This window comes from Callionymus lyra, chromosome 11 (assembly GCF_982586985.1).
Source record: "Callionymus lyra chromosome 11, fCalLyr1.hap1.1, whole genome shotgun sequence".
Lineage (NCBI taxonomy): Eukaryota > Metazoa > Chordata > Actinopteri > Syngnathiformes > Callionymidae > Callionymus > Callionymus lyra.
In genome coordinates, this window is record NC_141828.1 from 18,190,032 (window position 1) to 18,211,513 (window position 21,482).

The 21,482-nt window shown below is 38.7% G+C and overlaps 2 protein-coding genes across 3 annotated transcripts in view; both read left to right on the forward strand.

The window, feature by feature from the left end:
* epas1b (endothelial PAS domain protein 1b) overlaps positions 1-13,045 on the forward strand; it is a 29,925-nt gene extending 16,880 nt beyond the window's left edge. The window contains exons 6-16 of the mRNA XM_087802959.1: positions 15-214; positions 1,116-1,222; positions 5,900-6,047; positions 6,110-6,297; positions 6,359-6,540; positions 6,660-6,761; positions 6,842-7,344; positions 7,451-7,538; positions 8,747-8,840; positions 8,909-8,989; positions 9,523-13,045. Coding sequence (XP_087659085.1) covers positions 15-214; positions 1,116-1,222; positions 5,900-6,047; positions 6,110-6,297; positions 6,359-6,540; positions 6,660-6,761; positions 6,842-7,344; positions 7,451-7,538; positions 8,747-8,840; positions 8,909-8,989; positions 9,523-9,674 — 1,845 coding nt within the window. The 3' untranslated portion in view covers positions 9,675-13,045. The remainder of the gene's footprint in view (positions 1-14; positions 215-1,115; positions 1,223-5,899; positions 6,048-6,109; positions 6,298-6,358; positions 6,541-6,659; positions 6,762-6,841; positions 7,345-7,450; positions 7,539-8,746; positions 8,841-8,908; positions 8,990-9,522) is intronic.
* A 1,761-nt stretch (positions 13,046-14,806) lies between these two features.
* On the forward strand, positions 14,807-20,156 carry LOC148069434 (solute carrier family 22 member 7-like). 2 transcript variants are annotated; one of them, XM_087802514.1, is made up of 10 exons: positions 14,807-15,190; positions 15,649-15,752; positions 15,822-15,976; positions 16,116-16,284; positions 16,373-16,496; positions 17,313-17,419; positions 17,533-17,747; positions 18,518-18,626; positions 19,444-19,650; positions 20,018-20,156. In XM_087802514.1, the coding sequence occupies exons 1-10, from the start codon at positions 14,819-14,821 to the stop codon at positions 20,085-20,087; spliced, it is 1,632 nt and encodes a 543-aa protein (XP_087658640.1). In that variant the 5' UTR covers positions 14,807-14,818; the 3' UTR covers positions 20,088-20,156. The 2 variants fall into 2 exon arrangements, with proteins under 2 accessions (XP_087658640.1, XP_087658641.1); XM_087802515.1 differs by lacking the exon at positions 20,018-20,156 and having other exon boundaries at positions 19,444-19,654.
* The last annotated feature ends 1,326 nt before the right edge of the window (positions 20,157-21,482 follow it).

Here is a 21,482-nt window from a genome sequence, read left to right on the forward strand (position 1 = left end):
GGTATACCCTGCAGGTGCTTCACTGTACTGGACACTTGAAAACGTACAACGGGCTGTCACAGGTTCTGCGCAGTCTTGCCGAGCCCCCTCTCGCCTGCGCTGTCCTGATGTGTGAACCCATTCCCCATCCATCCAACATCGACATACCATTGGACAAAAAGACGTTTCTGAGCCGCCACAGCATGGACATGAAGTTCACTTACTGCGATGACAGGTACTGTAACATACAGCTTCAAAAACTCTGTAAGGTGGGATGGATAAGCTCACTGACACAGATTTGTTACGCACATTTAAGAGAAATGGATTTTTTTGTACACAAAAAAAATGTTTTAGATCTTTGACCTTGTCCTGCAATTCCAATGTTGAAATCTCACAGCAAATAAGATGAGATTTTTCTGTTTTCAAGCCATTTTCACTTAACTATATTTCACACAACTCATCTTTGTAGTTGCACTTTTGGTTCATTATCACGTTTCAAATCTTAGTCTGAGAATTAATCTGCATTTGCTACTTTTACTCTATGTAATAGTAGTGATGTCGTGTAGTAGCTTTGTGACCGTGGTCTAGAAAAGCGCTATATAAATACAAATTACTTACTTACTTACATTTCTCCCAAAAACATGGTCTTTAATCATTTTTGAGTGTCTCCAGTTTGACAGCATTTTATTTCCCACTCTGTATAACCTAAAATGATACATATATATATATATATATATATATATATATATATATATATATATATATATATATATATGGCCAAGCCCATGCATCTATGACATTCATGTATCATATACACTTTATATATATATATATGGGATTTAAGAGAAATGTCCTCCAGAAGTTTCTAGTCGATTGCACTTTATGCTTTCCCTATTTGAAAAAGCTGTGGTGATGCCCAGCTACAGGAGGATATCAGCTATCTTCTGTATCATCGGTAACAGTTAGCCTTCCCCTGGAGACTGTTGATTGCACTGGGCGATCCCAATTCTGCTTGTGTTATGCCAGATCCTGATGAGGTTTATATGGTTGTTGTTTGTTTGGCAGGACAGTTTGTCCCCCCGCCCCCTGTCTGTGAGTCCAGCCATCATTATGACTGTCTGGTATTTGTGTTGCAGGGTCACAGAGTTGATGGGCTACAGTCCTGAAGATCTGATCGGTCGCTCCGTCTATGACTTTTACCATGCGCTTGATTCCGACAGTGTCACCAAGAGCCACCAAAACTGTAAGTCCCATTCACGATCATACAAACTACACCAGCACACTTCCCTTGTTTGAACATGTGCACTATGAAAACGTATCAATGCATTTGCAAAACGGACTCGAATAGAACTATAAGAAGACAAATAAATGTTTATGCCAAACCCATCCAGAAACATACTATAGTACTCTTAGCAGATTTATACGAAAAGTCAGATAACAGAAAAACCAAACTGGTAAAGGTGATGATGACTTCAACCCATAATTATACTAATAATTGAGTATTCGTCGTTTAATGCAGTCAACGCATTAGTAAGTTGTTTCTCCCAAATCAACATGAGCTTTGTAACGATCACTGGCTTTGTTAGATCAAGTCATTTCAGGCAGCATAGTTTGTACATTTGTGTTTTAAGACAACTGGAATTTCATTTCAACCCCTCGCTTTCATGGATAAATGTTTAAGTTTTAACTTTACGCTTTAAGCTTTACAGTATTTTAACTTTGTGTCACATACTCTTGCTGACATCAAGTCCTCACCCAACTGAGATGGGTAGTTATGTTACAAAAAAAGGCAAGACCTTTTCTAAAGATCGATACACAACATAATTACTTAAACAAAATACCTGTGTGGGCATTTATTTCATGATTTCAAGTCATCGATAAATTAGAGTAGATCGTTTCACCACCTAAAAGAGTTGATGATGTTATAGGCTCTGGGGAGACAAAGTATATCAATCTCACATTTTTCAAGAGAACACTTCCAGGATGTTCTTACTCCGGCTGCTGATCCTCATCAACAAAACAGTAAAAACCAAACAGCTGGTTCAACCATGTCGGCACTCCGTAGAGGGACAGGTGCTCTAGATTTGGGGTCTTGATTTGGGTCCTTTTTCGGTGTCTTATTTTCACCCACTTGGCTCTGGAACTTTAACCATTCCATTCTGTTGTCTTTGATGCATGGTTTATCATAACTTAACATTCCGAAACTTTTGCTTCTTACGGCTTTTTAGTCCCAGAAAGTTCCTCAGTCTCTTCCAGATTGACCTTTGAACTATTGGTAACTTCTGATGGTCCGCTGCTTCCTCTGGATTGTTGACTATGGGGACCGAAGCAGTAATTAGATGGTGTATGATTTGTCCCGGTGTGTCAATATGTCTCTCAAAAACAAGGGTGTCCTTCTCAACGTCCGAGGTGTCGGATGACAAGTGGCTGCATGTGGTCTGATTATGAAGTTCACCCTTCAGCTCCTTCACCTCTTTCATGAGGATGTCTCGGAAATAAGCCATTTCAGCCTTGAAGTTCTGGACCAGCTGTTTGTCTTCCGGCACGTGGGCACTGCGAGCGTCCACATCTAGCGCCGGTTTTTGTGCGATAAGATCTTCCTGCTCACTTTCCGAGACATCCTGAGCCTGTGTGCTCAGGACTGGAACTTTCTGGAGTGTCTCAATCTCCATAAGAAGAGCCATCTGCTTCATTTCTGATTCCCTCTGCAAAGCCTCCATTTCTTCCTTGATCGTGTCTCGCTCAGAGGCCAGTGCCACCCTCGTAGTTCTGATCTGGTTGATGTCCTCGGTGTGGGATTTGATCTCCTCGTCAAGTTTCTGCTGAAGGGCATCGGCCATATGAACTGCGCCATGACACTGTTGATCCACTTGCTTGTGAAGAAGAGTCATCCTGTACAGCTCCGTGAAGAGAATCTTCATCTTCCGGTGCTCCATTTCCAGGTCAACCTTGGACCAGTTTGCTTTGGTTGCTTCTTCGTTGTCATACTCAGCTACAAATTCTTTTGGGGTTCCCCACATTTTAGCTGTATATTCTGGATTTTCGAGCATCCTTTGTTCACAACTGTCTTTATTTTCAAAAGGGTTGATGTTTTGTTCATTTTTATCTAGATCTACTTGATCAGTCTGAGGTGTTCCATCTAACGCGGGGCCCGACAAGATCCACTCACTCTCTATTTGGGGGCTAAAATCTCTTGTATGCTCACACAGGGAGTTCATCTGTGTGTGTGTTTTATTCTCATAGTGAGGATCAGGAACGGGTGTCTGACCTCCGGAATCAACCCTGTATTTGCACTCTGAATCGACCAGCGGGTCTTCTTGTTCATTTGTGGTGACATCTGAGATATGGTCTGTGGTGATAAGAATTTGATCATCTGGCAAACACCAAGAGTCACCATGTCTGACTGTGTGCTCCAGTGCCTGACCCCGATTGAGCATGTGATCTCCACACTCTAAATTGGGGCTAAAATGATCTTTATCAACAGTCTGACCCTGGATCACGGGGCTCTGATCATCAGTGGGGATGTGGTACTGTTTTTTCACATTAGCATCCATCAGTATCAGAGCCTCAGATTTTCCTTTTTTTTTAAATAATCCCAAGACTTCGCTATTTTGTTAATTAAAAACAAATGTGATCAGTTCTGTCTCTGGTTTACTGTTTGGAAGCGTTTTGAGTTGCTTCTGTGTTTATGCTGTTTCTAATATAAGGTGTCTGCTTAACGCTTTGAAGATGCTTCAATGGCCTGTGATGACATTATTGTTTTTTTTACCTTTGATGACTGTTGTCTGGCTTTCATGTTTGTCATTAGCCAAACCAGTAGGGTGTGATTCATATCAGGGCAGGGAATGGTGCGGAGCCTACTGAACAGATGCTTGAAGGAAAGGGGGGTTCCGAGATGAAACCTAGTTAAAAAATCAATATCAAATTAAATAATTCAAGTGTCCATTCAATATTTAAGAGTCAAAATGTATTTTTTACCCGTTTTACATTTCATGTTAATGTATCTAATTTCATTTTAATGTAACTAAATAGTTCCAAAAAGGTTTGATTATTTAGAAATCCTCCCAACCCTTTAGCAGACATGATGGTGAGAGAAAATTAGTTGAATTTGAATTTTGGGTGAACTGTCACTTTAATATTAATTGTTTATTGCTTATTAAATATGTGTAAAGTAAGTTCATTTTCAAAAAGTTAGTGATAGATGAAAGTGCTAATTTCAACAAATTGCAATAGAAAATACTCAATCAATCCCCTTAATAGGTCACACAGAGAAGCCAAAAACAAAATATACAGTAAATAGATCAATCTCCAGAAATCAACGTATAGATATATTGCAATAACAAAACTGTATTAGGTAAAATACACAATAGGTTTGTCTATTAACTTCAGTTTCAGCATTGAGCAAATCCTGACCTTGGCATAACTTTCTGCCTCTTCTTCCTTTTGATAAATAAACATCCTCTGTCTCTCTCACGACCAGCGTGACCAGAGTGTTGATCAGGACATGCTAGCTCTCTGCAACTCACACACACACACACACGCACACGTCTTCCACCAGTTTCTCACGACTCCACTGACCCTGAGATTGAGGCCTCACAGAATGTGCCTTGTCTGTTACAAAAATGATTGCATATTTTAAGAACTTTCATTTTAAACTCTCTATATAATTTTTTTTCATAAGTATTTATTACATTTACAAATATTTTTTTATGGTATTTTATTGACAAAAAAGGCAATGTTGGAAATAAAAGAGTATTAAAAAAGGAATACAATCAAAAGTGGATTTCTTAAGAGTCAGTAAAAAGAGCATCAATAACACTGGACTTATTATGTGAAGGGAGTCCTCCTTCATGAAAGGATGTGTTGGTGTATGCACGCTGGTTATGAAGTCATGTTTATGTTTCACTTGGTTGAAGTGGAACCACATAAAAAGCCTCTGGTTGTTTGTTTTGGAGCGGACTGATGGTGCTGTGTAGCTCATTTAGTTCGGAGCTCTGTGGCAGATTTAACAGACCAAGACTAAATTCTCTGATCAATAGATAGCAATCAGTTAGCAGTTTTTAGACCATCTTTAACTTCTATAAATGTAAAGTCCAACCCCGCATGTCTTCTATTGAAGTAGACCTCAGTCCGCAAAGATAAGTTGTACGTGGTGATGGGTTGATGAGGCTTCATGATACGCTGTGTAGTGAAGACACTGTATCATGATATGGTGTCTTCATTTTGAAAGACCACAATTTTTTCCTCTAATCCAATTAAACGTGACATCATTTTTTTTACTTAAAGGGCCATCTAGTGGCCTTTAAAATGAGTGTCTTCACAGTGTCTTGCAGTGTCCAACAGTGTTTGTTCGACATTTGCGACCAATGATGGAAAATTGGAGACTTGATAAGCTCATTTTGATATTTAATTTTTCTTAGAGAGTCCTCTCAGTACATACTATAGCACCAAAGGGATAAGTCCATCAGCCATAGTATCCACCGTCTTGAGATTTTTCACTGTGGAAAACTGGTTCTCGATCTTGGGGTTTTCACAACTCTGGGTCCCCTACGATGGACGGCCTTGATCTCAGTTTTGTACAGTCTCTTCTTTACCTGTTTTTACTGTTTTTTTACGGTCTCTTTGTAGATTTTAAGCGGAAAAGTGTTGACTGGAATCTAATGCTATTTGGTTTCTTTGATAAGTATTGGACAGAGAGTCTGTGTCCTTCTGGCTCTATAGCTTTCTCTTCTATTCTGTCTTTAGTGTCTCGTCCTAAATCCAATATGTGTACCTTAGCTAAAAACTATCAGAGATCAGAAAGGATCCATTTCATCAACAGTTCTTCTTGGTTGCAAATCATTTAATTTCAATCAGAAGCTACAGATTAAACCTCAACATCTTTAAGCTTATTGTATTTTCTGTATTTTTTTTCTGCCAGTATGCACAAAAGGTCAAATGGTCAGTCGCCAGTACCGCATGTTGGCCAAAGGTGGAGGCTACGTCTGGGTGGAGACGCAGGGAACCGTCATCTACAACAGCCGTAACTCTCAGCCACAGTGCATCGTGTGCGTCAATTACGTGCTCAGGTTAGTCAGCTTATAATGTCAGTTCATCAGACGTGACACTAAAGACATCTTTGACAATGCAGCGACGTGGAGGAAAAGTCATTGGTTCTGTCACTGGAACAGACCAAGTCACTGTACCAGCCTGAACAGGTCGGTGGGTTCTTCAGTGATGAAATGGAGGAGTCCCTCTACACCAAACTCAAGGAGGAACCTGAAGACCTGACCCAGCTGGCCCCTACTCCTGGAGACACCATCATTAGCCTTGACTTCGGTATGCCTTTGGCTAAGTTTTCCGGTCCTTCCTTTTCTTATGATCCTAATTGTCCTGGCAGGTCAACCTTCTTTTGAGGAGCCCCTGCATGGTGGATCTTTTGCCCACATGCCCATGCCTCCTCCAATGTGGACAAGTGAAAATCTAAAGTCAGCTTCCAGGCCAGACCTGAGCAACTTCACCATCCAACAGAAGCATCCACTGCCCTGCAGCACCACGCCCAGCCTGAGCAGCTGCTCCACGGTAAGTTGAGAAAGAGTTTCCCTTTCCTATGTGCATTGTGGGGTCTGATCTGGTAATGAGATTGTGTGAAGAAATACAATCATTGCTACCATGTTCCCTCTTTACTAAATCCCCTCCAGCCCAGCAGTCCAGGTGATTACTACTGCAACAATTTAGAGAACGACCTGAACGGGGAGCAGTCGGAGAAGATGTTTGCTTTGGATACCGAGAGCAACCCTCAGGTCTGTGCGAGTGCATGGCATGACAGAAAAAAGTGTCAAACTATTCTCACACAGACTTTCTGCTTTCTGCTTGTTCCCAGTTCGACTTGAGTGAGTTGGACCTTGAAACATTGGCTCCCTACATCCCGATGGATGGCGAGGACTTTGAGCTTAGTCCCATAATCCCTGAATCCGAAACACCAGATGGTGGTCCTGCGAGGTCAATGGAGAACAATAATCACCGTGGCTTTGTGCCACTTGCTCCCCAGCAAAGCCTCAACAACATTGCTAGTCTTTTCCAGCCACTTTTGAACCCCCCACAACAACAGTACCAGTCCAGCCCTGCAGCTGCATCCTGGAAATTAAGGGAGGATGATGGGTCCAACCGAGGGGCTTTGGACCAAAGAGGTTGCTCTTACATGAATACTTGCATACAAAACCTTCCATACCAGGCTCCGGCCAGCACACCACTGTCCTCCTTGGGGGGGCTCCAGAATCTGCACTGGCCCCCAGACCCACTGTTGACATATCAACATGAGTATCAACCACAGCAGCAACAGGATCACAGCAGCAACTCTTGCATGTCACTTGTGAACAAACTCGGGTAAGGCCATGCACTGACACGATAAAGACTAAAATGATTGTTATATATTGAGTTGACTTTTGTAACAGAATGGTATGTTCATAAGAAGGACCATGTTTCTCCGCAGGCCCATTGAAAGTTTCTCAAAAACCTGCAGAGATGGAAGTCCCGCTGGAAACCCGATACACATCAAACGCCCGTTCACACAAATGACGGTGAGTCTTTTAAAAATCACAAGGGAATCAAGACCATTAACAATGCCGAACCATGGACTTCGCACAAAAACGATCACAGCATGCCGGAGTTAAATTTGGATGCAATTCATATCCCTCAGTGGACTTCATTCTCGACTCTGTGCCGCACCGCTACAGTAACATAGACTTCTTTTTATTTTCCGTCACAGTGCAACAGTAAAAAAGAGTTAAGGAAACAGAACGGTGGAGATTAAGCGATTAGATGAAAATGATCCTTTCAATATCATGTCGCACACAATGTAGCCAAGTGATAACTACACTGAGAACTATATATCCAACCTTAAAGTGATAGTTCACCGAAAATTTGATTTTCTACTCACCCTCATGGCGACTAAGGGTTGGGATTCTTTTGAGAGTAAATCTTTCCTTTTTAGAGATAGTTTTAAGAGCTTTTTACTTGTTTTATTAGATTATTTTTTTTACCTTTGTGTGTTTTAACTATGCTTTATTTTATGTCACTGTACAGCACTTTGTATCGATTGTTGTTGTTTTTAAAGCACTTTATAAATAAAGTTGAGTTAAGTTGAGAGTTGAGTTATAGGCAAATGTTTAAAAAAATATAAATATCAAATATTTTATATATTTTAGTGTATTTTTGTCCCCCATTTGTGGCCGTTATTTCAACGTACACTTACGACGTAGAAATCCCCTGTAACTCCAAATACAATGCCCCTTTCTTTCTAGAAGGATAATTCTACTTCTTTGACACGGTCGATGTCAAGATTCATTTTAGCCCAAACTCCCATCTTATTCAACCCTGGCAATACCCCGATTCACATTTTGGCTCAAGCAATCGGAACACTTTGACAGCTGGCTGATCCGATGGAATCTTTCCACGTTCCAAGTCAGTCCTAACCAGACCTGATGCCAAAGAAGGCCCATCAGTTAAATGTTGGTTCAATTAAAGCTAGACCTTTACAAACGCTTTTGAGATGGTGTATTGTCAATACAGTTGTTAATGTACTTGTATTTTATAGAATAAAATATGTCAAAGTGTCGGATAATGGTGAATCCTCATCGCTCTCTGGACAAAAAAAAAAGTTTTTTGGTGTGGTGAGATTTACAGAAAAAAGCTTTTGGTGTGAGTTTAAGGCAAGAAATTAAATAGTAATGTGTCAGTTAATTTCTGACAACATAATAATCAGGTATTTCATTGACTTGATTTACAGGAAGAAATCAAGTCCCTGGGGGTCCCCTGGAAGAAAATGAGAAGCGACAGCTGCGCCGGAGACGCTTCTCTGGGCCCCAGATCCCTGGCTGCTTGTACGAACCCCTGGACAGTAACATATCTATTTATAGTGTAGATTTTTTATTTACATATTTGTCCACAGACTCAGTGATGTCCAGGACGATGCAAAATCTGAGCCCACTGCTGCAACACAGGAAGTCACTGTATCTAGAAGTCATGAAAGGTGAGCCTTCAGCAGAAAATGTATGTTAAATATAGTCAGCAAATGTATGCATTAAGTTCATTTTGGTAGAAGTGAACTTGGATTCAGAACATTCTACAGAGAACAAAACAAGCGTCCAGAAGGCAAATTAAAGAAAGAAAGTAAAGATTTTACTCCTTTGTAATTATTAACATCTGTTAATGAATAAAACTTGAATCAATATTAGAAAAAGCTTGAGTTATCCTTACTTTTGAGTGGCCCGTCCACCGCTTGATATAGGGAAATTTGAAGAAGATAGGTGAGTACTTAAGTTAACTCTTCTCTAATATTAAGTAATGATAATGTGCTATTTATTCATATAAACATACATAAAATAATGCCAGCTTTTTAGTCAGAATGACTGGATTTACAATTTATTTATGGTTATTTTCATACGAGCTACTGGCCTCGTTGCCATGTGGAAATTTTGTGCCACACTTTCTTGTTTATTTTGATGGTTATCGGTTTCTCTCAAACCATCACACTGACAGATCAATCTGTATCTGGTTCTGCAGAGGAGATGGGCTTCCTGCTGGATCCAACCATGGACGCCCTCAGGCTGCCACAACTGACCCAGTACAATTGTGAGCTGAATGTGCCACTGCAGGGAACGTTGAATCCCCTCCACGGTTCAGACCTGCTGCGAGTCCAGAACGAGGTCGCCTAGATTCGGCCCTGGTTCAGACCCAAGACCTCTGCATCCTGATCCTGAATATAAAAGGCTTAAGGCTTCTTTAAGGGTTCTTCACCCTCTGACCAAACTAGGGCTCTGATGTGTAGATCACATGATTCATATCTACCATCAGTCGTATTCAGCCATTGAACACAATTCTAAATCAGTTTACATCACTTGCTCGTATCTGACGCTGAGCAGTGGATTAAAATCACAACATTCTCTATGTGCATTTACTTTAAACAGGTTGCTTTTTTCAAAGCACTTCCTTTTTCAGGGTCTGCATTTCACATATATTCTGCGTATTGATACATAGAAAGAGAAAAATAGACAACTTGTGAGTAACCATTCAATTTGTGTTATCCTATAGATGTCAAAGTATGTTTTCTTTTCGTTTTTTACCCCATATTTGGCACTTAAGCATCTGTTCATACCCAAGTTTAGAGGTTAAGTTATCTTCAAGGCAAGTTATTGGCACTTAAGCTGTGTTACCCACAGAGCATTTATATATTATTTATTTTTTTAAGATTTACAAACCCATAAATAATGGCCTTTTTTTTATTACATATAAAATTAACCCTTTTTTTATTTGTTTTCCAATTTTATTTCACCTATCATTTGTGGCATGAACACATTATTTTAATTTATCCATAGTTATTTATAATAAGAAAAACTTCATCAATGATCGTCTAGATGATCACATTAGATCAAAATGTGTAAATGTAACTGTCAATATTTAGTTTATTTTAACATAAACTATGTTAAACAATGCATTTTATTTGTATGCATTTGTAGTTATTATCGGACCATCAAGGAATCCTTTTGGTTACCAGCCATTTGTCATAGTTTTAATTAAATGGGTTTTTTTTAGTAGTTTACTCCTTTTTTTGGGGTTAGGGTTAGGGTGCATTCAATTATGCTATACTATTGGATGACATTTTTCCATGAACATAAGTGGCATTGTGTATTGTACTTCATTTAAAATGGAAACAAACCTACTCATGATGAAATTAGTTTGGCTGAAAACAATATTAAAAGAATTATTTTCAAAATCGAAAAGTTGATATTATACTGACTATGTTATTGATGGTAACCTTCAACGGTTCAATCACACTGGACAACAGTTAAGTGTATTAACACCGTCAGCATAATTTCAATTCTAAAGTTCTAGTTTAGGAGATTATATTTATTATTATTTTAATAAAATAAATAATATTAGAGTTGTCCTAATGCTTCGACATTAATCATTTTAATTTCTCATTTTACTTTTGCTTAGTTTAATTTGACTACAATATTATATATTTTCAGCAATAAGAAAAGGGGCAAATGTTTTTTGATTTAAAAGAAGGTAAAGTAAAAGATATTCATGTATAAATTGTAGAGACAGAACATACCCACACTTACCTGCTGTCTTAAATCATCATATGTGCCTCTAATAGTATCAATTCTCTTTTAGCAAAAACAAATTGTTATTTAACAACATGCAAGTGTCTTTTTACTCCTCGTCGTTGGGACTTTGTATTCTTTATAACCTTAATATAAATATACATGGCAATAAATGTATAATCTAATGTTTAAAAAAAATATAGATTGAGTATTTTAGCATTAATATGTGCATGTTTTCTTTGCCAGAAAGGCAACACCATGTAGCAGGGTTTTATTCGTGTGCAATTGTTTTGGTAAACTAAGCTAGCCTCTCTAAGTGTTGCACGTTTTTACTGTATATTTCTACAGATAATCAGCCTATTCTCCTGTTTTTGTGACACTTTTAACTGACAAGCCAATGAGACAGAGACTTATTACCAGCTCCTCTATTGCTGTAGTGTTGCTTTTCCTCATAATTCACATAATTCATTAGGAGAGGTCGATTTAGGAAATATTTTGGTTTCCCACAAATTAGAAGTCAAGCCTCGTCTGGTGGTTACTAGCACAGTTGGGTGGTAAAATTATAGACCAAATATTAAAGATGTGACGACACATCCTCCTCCTCTCATATGTTACATAGTTGATCTTATCTTAATCGTCCTCAGAAATAAATCCATTAAGACCAGTAGCACTCCAGCTGTGTTGTCAGTTGAGCAAACATTGCCATTAAAATGGTTTCAATTATTAATGCCTCCGCATGATGAACATCTATTTCCCTTCTAGTGGTTGTTGCAAGCTCCTGATGAATTTCTATATTCCTAATCCATCCATCACGCAAACACACACGTCTCTCATGTTGGTATTTTTATGTAGCATAACTGAAGTTAATGACGGGACGTACGACGTTATTTTCTAGTCATGTATATACAGCGGCTGCATCAGTATATTCGTTTGAACTTTTGAATACATTCTTTGTACAGTCTTTCACTTTTAATGAGTCTTTCTGCGTCATTTTACGTCTTGATTCACAAAATCTTTGAATGGATAAATGTGCCTTAAAGCAACTACAGACTATTTTTACACACACATAAGTGCCATAGGTTACACACATACACACACACATGCATACACACAGAATAATTATCAGTGACAGCCTTGTATTGTACACAGTGCCTTTTTGTATGATGTTTGATAAAATACGCTCTCTTTATTTCCCATTAGAGAGAATAATTATACCTTTCCGATCTAGATTCACTCATAACTAGCTGGTGATGATGAAATGTCAAATATATGTTCAGCTTGCTAGATGATAGAGTATTTTTCTTTCTGTTCTTGGTGCAGGATTTAGGTCAGATTTGCAAAAATAGTTTTTATGGGGCATAAACCACAAACTTAATTAATAACATCTTTGAAGAGAAGGTGAAAGAAATAGACTAAAATGTTACATATCTATAAATTAATAGTGTACCTAATCGTCAAATAGGGTGATATTGTTAACAGAAAATTCAATTGACTTGTATAGAAATATCAGGCTACGTTTAAGTAAAAGTGTAAATGTAAGTTAAGACGGTTGGTCAAATGGAGGTCGATTTTAATATATGGACAAATAAAGAATCATGCAGTATGTCATATGAACCCTATTTCCTGCGGGATGGTGTGTTCAAGAGCTTTTCGCGTATCATCAAGTTTATCAATAAACGTGTGTTAATCTACTTTAGCACTTGCTGTTTATTTGTGTGTAGAGGATGGATTACCAGTGTTTAAGCAAAGGTTACAGGCTGGAGAGCTATTTTTTAGCAAAGATCCCTCTCAAAAATATATATTTTTCTTTTTCATTTGGGATCTGGGCTTCTGTGCTTTTACGATGTTAGAGGAAAACGCTGTTCTAACTATGGCAGTTCTCACACATTATTCTTTGAAATTAGTGTTTTTTTGTTTTTGCACTGATTCCTTAATATTATTCCTGTTCTTCTTATATTAAATAAATATTTCTCCACTGACTCTTTGTGTGTGTTGTTTTTTTTTATACAATGTTTTCTTTGGACCAATGATCATTTCTTAACCTGGTCACAGTTATGTCCTTACTGTACTCGAAAACCAGAGTGGTTGGAAGAACATATTAAACCTCAACTAATTTTTAGTTGGAAGGGTTTTCCATTTCAATATTCTTTTTTGATTGTTCCGCAGTCTTGCACACAGGATGGGAATAAAACACATTATTTATTTTATAAATGTTGATAAAGTCCATTTTAACGCAAAAAAACAACTGTATTATCAAAAGCAGAATAAGTTTCTTTTGAAATAAGGCAGGATTAACACGTGATATTGAAGAGAACATAATTCCAAAGTACGACCTGCTGCAGTCAGGTGCTTCTCCAAAAGACTGTTGATGAGCAATGTGACCAGTAGAGGGCGTGAATAAGTTGTATGCGGGTCCCAGTTAAAGAGAGCAGATAATGATAGTTAAAATCTGAGCATTATGACTGTGAGCTAAATAAGAACAGGGTTATCATAAGTTCTGTGCTACATAATTTTTACCTTTTAAACATAAGATTAAAAATGAAATCCTTCAGTTAGAGGTTACTAAGAAATGGCACTGGTTTCTGATTCATTGTACAATAAGTCCCATGAGTGAGATTTTACTGTTAAAAAATGATATTAATGACTGATTACATACCATCATAATTATCGCCAGGTACCTTTTTATTACCCATGATATTGCTAGATGTGCTAGATATGATCAGTAATAGCCAAATTATCACAATGCCCTTATGTAAGTAAGTAATATGTATTTATATAGCGCTTTTCCAGACCAGGGTCACAAAGCGCTTAAACAATCAAAACAATATTCAATAAAGTATATACTTTAAAGCTCAAGATAACACTTGAGTTCCAGAAAATCAAGGAAAAGCCTGCACAAATAAAAAAGTATCCCTTTCTCCAGGCCCTGTAGGACCAGGGCTGAGATGCCTTTTTTTTCTCCCAGGATCCATCATTCTTTGTGTGTTCTTTCTCTTCTGCAAGAAGGTGCGAAACGAGTGCTTCCTCTAAAGCATACCTGTCTCTTCATTGCCTGTAGCCACAATTTCTGAGCCCTGATTTAAATGTAAAAAAAATGTCCACAGCATGAGAGCAAGTTTGACTGGTGTTCAAATATGTATCTGCATCTATATGTATGTTTAAAAACTGTCCGTTCCAGTTGAAATCATCTGTGAGTTTCAACAGGACAGTCTGTTAAGTACCAGTTTCCAGAGACCTGCCCTGCCCCCGTTTTAGAAGTCCACCTCTCCTGGAACATCTCTACGACAGAATCAAAGTTCATGTCTTCAGGATAACCATTTACAGTTTTACGAGTGAAGATTAATGAATGATTTAGACTTCAGAGATTTTTTTTTTAATAGTTCAGTTTTACTTGTGATAATTACCTCTTAAATGATTTATATTTAGTTAATGTAATTGTATTTGACACTTATTTCACATTATTTATCTTTTTTTTTTTTAAAACAACCATAAATCTTAGTATATTATTTAAAGTCTCATACAACACTGTTAGAGGAAATGAATCACTTCTTAACTTGAGTTTTAATATTATCTAAATATAATCTTTTCTATAGTTTCATTTGCGAGCTGGTTTTAAAGATTAACCTCCCTGGACCTTTGACAGTCCAGTAACAGTTAATGATCGGTTGGTTGGTTTGTAGACGGTACTTGACATAAACCTGACTAAGACACTCTCCTGGCAGACCAGTCGAATCCTTTGCTCCAGCTCCACCATGAAGTTCGACAATATACTAGATGAAATCAATGGATTTGGACCATTCCAGCTGGTTCTTCTAGCCCTTGTGACCTCTCCTCGCATTGTGCTCCCTTGTCACTTCCTGCTCAACAGTTTCATCGCGGCGGTACCACCCCATCGTTGCAACCTGGGGCCCGTGGCCGAGGTTGGAAACTTGACAGAAGAGCAGATGGTGAATGTTCTGGTTCCTATCGCTGACGATGGCAGTCTTCAGTCCTGCGAGGTTTACGAAGAACCTCAGTTACAGTTCTTGCTCAACGGGTCCGGGAGCACCATGGTGCCGAGGGTACCATGTCTGCATGGATGGGTGTACGATAATTTCTCCATGTCCACCACTATTGTCACTGAGGTAAGAAACTTAAAGTAAAATTTCAATTCAATGGTTTTTTTTACTACCAGGATAAAAGTAAAAGGTCGACAGTCACAAAATCAATTTAAAAACATGAAAAAAAAGGTCAGAATGGTATCGTTATGGTTCATACTTTACTTTTCTCTATTTCACAAAGACACAAAACATGGACTTTCTCTGTGAGCGTCTATATTCAGTCTGGAGTTTTTCTTTCTTCTTAGTCATAGCTGGAAAGAAGTAGTAGATGTACTAATCTGACTTTCAACTTGTTCACTAGGGGTCTGTGGGGTTCTAACCACATTTACAAAATCCAGTTTTTAATGTTGAGTTTGGCTCACATGACTCTCTCAACCACATCATTACTGTTCTTCGTTGTAATTGTATTAAAACTGAACTTATAAATAAGTTGTGGAAAAAAAAGATGGAAAAAACGTTTTCTGACGCTTGTGTTTCTCAAGTATGACTTGGTGTGCAACCACAAACATCTGCCTCAGACGACCGGGACTATCTTCTTCATGGGGGTGATGGTGGGGGCCGTGGTCTCCGGTTACGTCTGCGATAAGTGAGTGAGTGCGTCTACGACTTTGAGTGACCTTCACGCGTCCTCACGTCTCCGCTATCTATCCGACAGGTTTGGCAGGAGGAACTCACTGCTGTTAGCTTATCTCCTCTCCATTGTCTTCGCCTCTGCAAGTGCCTTCGCCAACTCGTACACACTCTTCGCAGTTTTGAGGTTTTTCACCGGCTTCGGTCTGGCGGGGATCGGCATCAACTCCCTCGTGCTCTGTCAGTTTTTTTTGGAGTTTTAAACATAATCCTCCGCTTGTACACACATTTTATATTGCAAAGTACGAGAAAATGTTATGGTTATTTCACAAAAATGCCCCAAAAATTCTAATCTAAAACTATGTCTTCGTCCCATTAGGTATTGAGTGGGTGGACACATCTCGCCGGTCTTTCATTGGGGTGATAGGCAGCTTGTCCTGGTCTCTGGGCAACATGTTACTGGCCGGAATCGCCTATCTTGTGACTGACTGGCGATACCTAATCCTGACGGTGACGGCGCCGCTTTTGGTGTCACTGCTCACCTGGTGGTAAGTGTATGAGAAAAATTGCTATTTTTTGGCTGATCTCTTAGAACATTGACACATTTTGTTCCATCTATACCTTAAATGATTCTAGGTGGGTTCCAGAATCCGCTCGGTGGCTTTTAGCAAATGGAAGAGCAGAGCAAGCCAAGACTTACCTAGACAGGTGTGCCAAATTTAACAAGAGACCACCACTGTCGTCAAGCATCACACTGGAGGTGAGCGCTTGCATTCTTTTCTCTGTCCTCTGGGACATTTTTTAACAATGACATCGATTTATTCAAATGTGTTACAGTGTCGTTCATGATGATAATTTCAAAACCGACTCTCCTGTCTTTGCTTTTAAGATGCAGTGAGTCCTTCATCACGACCATGTTTTGAAATTATTACTCTATAAAGTTCTCCCCCGTCTATGATTTCAGCGAACAAGAAGTTTCGAGAGTCCATTATGATTTAATAATGGCTTCACTTCTCCTACAGCCAGCTTTAATCGCACCCACTTTGTTTATACAATGAGTCCCCTGGAGGTAGAGACTTCCAATATTATTATCAGTGATACATTTATGACCAATTACAGAAGAGTGGGTGTGGTTATGGTAAACAAGATTTAATCTGTGTTTTCAGCACATTTTCTAATGTAAGTATTTGGTTGAAAAGAACAGACACATACTGATGAGTACGATAGAGGTCCAAGATCTATTTAAGAGACACTGAAATCCACACATTAGTTGCCCTTTAGGTTTCTAGTTCACCTCTTAACTTAAAAGATTTTTCTTGGAAGTTGCTGTTAATCATGATCAACAATAAGTTGAATGAGTTACTTTAAGATTAGACTTCACATGGTTATGGAAAATGTTCTGGAGCGTCTGATGAAATCTTTGTTAATTATATGCATCATGTATCATGAGTGAAATATTGTAAAGCAATATTTGTTTCTTCTGAAAGTTATATTAAGCTTGTTGTCGCCCTTCGGATCATTCACTGCACTCGTAACTGCACTTTTGATAAGCATGTTCTCGTATTCTTCTTCCCAGGCGTTGTCTTCCATTGAGACTGAGGGCCAGAATAAGAACTACAACTACTTTGACCTGATTAGAACTCCAAAAATGAGGTTGTTGTCGCTGCTGACAGGGATTGTGTGGTAAGTGTAATTCCAACATGGGTTATTTTTATGGTAAAGTCTGATCATACTTGTTTTTCAAATGACTTTTGTTCTTTGAAATGGTAAATTAGAATTGGTTCGATCTCCCTCAGGTATGGTGTGGCCTTCACCTATTATGGCATCAGCTTGAACATCACAGGATTTGGACTGTCTTTGCACATGACCCACTTCATCTACGCCGCCATTGAAGTTCCAGCCAAAGTAACTTTATTCTTCGTAGTGAACTTGATTGGCCGTAGGAAATGCCAGTCGGGAACGTTGATTTTGACTGGAACCTGCATTGCCATTAACATCGTAGTCCCAAAAGGTACAACTAAATCTGTTTTGATCTTGCTTTTGTTTACAATAAAGTTATACGTTCTATTTTCTTTCAGTACTCTGTCGAATTTAAGACGTACAGTTCTGTGTCTTACATTTCCCAACAGGATTTCCTAACGGTTTATCTCTGTAGGCAGGTGGAGAACTTTCCTCTACTCTCTTTTTATAACTGGACCCCTCCTTCTAAGACCACCATTCCCTGCTTTTACTCCAAGAGCACCTGTCATCTGGTATTGTTCATCCGAGGTGTCACATGAGAAACATGACTGAAACTCTTGAGAAGTCTTACAATGGGATAAGAACACATGTATACAGATTTCAACCTTCCTGCCTGTCCTGCTCTTGTGCCTGGGTCATCCTGGAAGCGTATTATCCTTGAGGATAGTGTTGGTCTGATGAAGCTTCATGAAGCAGTGTCATGTTGTTTGGAGGTCAGTAGGTGGCGCCATCAGTTTAAAAATAACGTGATGTTCCATTAGAACGGTTGTTCAAAACAAAGGAAAATAGTGCAGAGTATGCCATCTAGTGGACTTTAAATAATAGAAAATAAGGAAACTGCTTCATGAAGCTTCATCAGACCATCACTACTCGAGGCGTTTGTCTGTATTTTTAAACCAATAGCAAAGCTTGTTAAAGGTGACACACACACTAAATAGAATTAGTTACTTTAAATCCAGTTCTATGAATGTGAAGTGTGTTTTCCTTGTCTTGGTGTGTTATCGTTACATATACAGTAACATTTCCCTGTGTGTGATGCAGATCTGTGGTATCTGCGGACAGTTGTGGCAGTTCTGGGCAAGGGCCTATCGGAAGCGTCGTTCACCACCGTCTTCCTATACACCTCAGAACTTTTTCCAACCGTGATCCGGTCAGTATTTGTTATTTACTGTTTGCAAATTTTTGTGCCGTATAAGCTTCCCTTAAAGGGGTTGTGACATAATTTTAAATCTTAACATGACTGAGGAAGAATGAGTGTGTTTTTATTCTGCGTCGATACAATTTAATTTCCATTTACTACCATCAATTACACTATGATCAGTGATACACAGGGATACACAGGGACACCTGGTGTGAGGCAACAAGTATTTAAAGTCAAATTTATAAACACAAATTTCTCCCCAAAGAGTATTTTATTCATCATTTGATCGATGTCAGGAAAGATTTGAAAACATTTTTGTGGATAGTTTTTGAGGAGGAAGAAAGTGACGAAGAAAACAATGTAGATACACACAAAGAAAAGCGAAAAAAGCTAAAATGATACTTGTAAATCAATAAAGACATCGACATGTATACTCGTTTTCATAATAAAATAAATACAATCCTATAATAATAGTAAAAACACTTTTGTACTGCCGCAAAGAAAATCCCATGTTGTGTTTCTGATTCTATAGCAGAGGTGCAAAACGCAACAATTTGAATGTTAACTGGCGCCCACAAGTGGCTACAATAAAGAAATACAATGTGGCTCTAATAAAGTGCACATTCAGACAGCAGAAACTGGGAACATAATCTTACTTAGATAGAGTAATTGTTTAACTAAATATGAGCTCAATTTTTTATATAAATATAAACATGCATCCACGAGGATCTGAGATCTATTGAAACTTAATTTAAAATACTTTTTTGCAAAGTTGCTGTTACTGTAACTGGTCTATTTAACTCTTTTTTTTAATTTGTCTTTGCAGACAGAACAGTCTGGGATACAACAACTTTGTGAGCAGGGTTGGTGTTGCGATGGCACCGCTGGCCCTGCTGCTAGAAGACGTCTGGACTATTTTCCCGCAGCTCCTCATCTGTGGTGTAGCTGTGGCGTCAGGTCTAGTGGCTCTGCTGCTGCCTGAGACATTAGAGAGGCAGTTGCCAGAGACCATTGATGACATAGAAAGAAAAAAGTGAGGATTAAAAGTTCTGGAGAAATCTCTATGATGATTGTTAATTTTTCAAATTAAAATGTCAAAATTTATAGAAGTTATTTGTGTCATCTTGGAAACAAACAAAACATATTTGTTCTCATCAGTTGTTAAATTATGAAATCATTTAATGTAAGGAATGTAAGTTTTGTTTTATTGTGCATTTATAGAAGCCGTTTTTTTATTTTCAATTCATAAATAGTTTGGCCATAATAGTTCTATAGAATTGCCTTCATGGAAGTTTTAAAGATGATTTGAATAAAGGAAGTAAGAAGCTGCAGAATGATATTTTGTAAGTTGTGGTTTTAGGTAATGCGTTACGTGAATGCAATGTGTTTCTATATTCCAGAGTGAAACTGGTGCCAGAAGAACTACAAACAGACAGAACAATGGAGTCAAAGCCGACAACAGACATTTAACAGTTGGACATGATCAAAAAAAAAGGTCATGGCCATGCATTTACGTGCAATAAAATGGGTCGTTGCTGATACTCTTTGTTCTTTTGATACCTGCCCTTCGTGAGAAGGGGAACCCCGTGAAGGGGACTGTTAGCATAGTAACACTGTCAGTCATGGAAGGACACAAAGGCTATTTTAGTTTTCAGCTGTTCGCAAAAAGTCAGTGCTTGCCAACACGAGTCAGCTGACAAAAGCAGAGTTTGAGAAAAGGGTGAGCTTTAGAAAAAAAAAACTTTTATGTCTCAAGATTCGAACATCAGCAAGGACTCCCTGTTCTTCCCTCCTGGGGGAGTCTGCTTTTTATATGGAATCTTGGTTGAATAGTCCAGGCTGGTTCCTGTGGGCGAAGCTTCAATTCAAGCCTCAATAGTTCAAGACAAAGCTGACACTGATCGAGGGTGATATCAGCAGAGTTTCCCTGTCAACTCAGATCCCGGTCTACAAACATCACCGTGATCTCTAGGGGTGGTTCTGTTCATAATATACTGTACTGTGGTCAGGGTTGAACTCACTTCAGCTATCAGGGCTTTCGCTGATGACACACGGCCTCTCTAGATCTGAATGCATGGCATCACAGCACTACCAAGTGTATGTGACGCCATCCCAGTTATTCCCCGGTAGCTCTGGCGCCATGTTGGACACAGTATTGCGGTAGATGTGTTGCTCGTCCCGAACATATAACAAGCTTGAAGAAAAGCAATATAGTTGTATCACTTTGATGCCAACTAAGGCAAATGGTTCAATTTTCTTGGGTTATATAGAGCTTAGTATTGGCGCCCACGATTAAAAAATAACGTGAGGTTTCAAACGCATGGACTGATGAAGTCCCCACTAGATGGCACTCTCTGCTCTTTAATCCATTACTTCTAACAGCTTTTATAGTGAAACCTCACGTCATTTTTAAATGGCAAGTCATTTCAAAATCACTCACTCACAAGTTTCAAATGTTGAAGTCTTCCTCTCCAAGATGCAGTAAGTCCCTCATCATGACCGTGTTATGAAGTTATTACTTTATAAAGTTCTCCCCCGTCTGAGATCTCGGCAAAAAAGAAGTGACAAGAGCAGAGTCGTTTATGATGTAATCTCTCCCTGCTTTGTTTATACAACAAGTGCTATGGAGGCGGAGACTTCCGGACGGAGTGGGTGTTGTTAGGGTAAACGAGATTTCATCTCAGTGTTTTCAGTGGGCCGGGCTTAAGCACAGAGTTTTGTACGACCAGACACATACTGATAAGGACAATAGAGGTCCAAGATCTATTTAAGACACACTTAAATCAACACATTAGTTGCCCTTTATACTGAACCTGTGGTTTGTAAAAGTCACTAAACTGTTTTTTGAAATAAGGAAAAAACTGC

Bases quoted from the DNA above. Each gene is read 5' to 3' on its own strand.
- LOC148069434 (XM_087802514.1), top strand. From the start codon at position 14,819: ATGAAGTTCGACAATATACTAGATGAAATCAATGGATTTGGACCATTC. The intron at 15,753-15,821 runs GTGAGTGAGTGC...TCTATCCGACAG, and splicing joins TCCGGTTACGTCTGCGATAA to GTTTGGCAGGAGGAACTCAC. The intron at 16,497-17,312 runs GTGAGCGCTTGC...TCTTCTTCCCAG, and splicing joins CGTCAAGCATCACACTGGAG to GCGTTGTCTTCCATTGAGAC.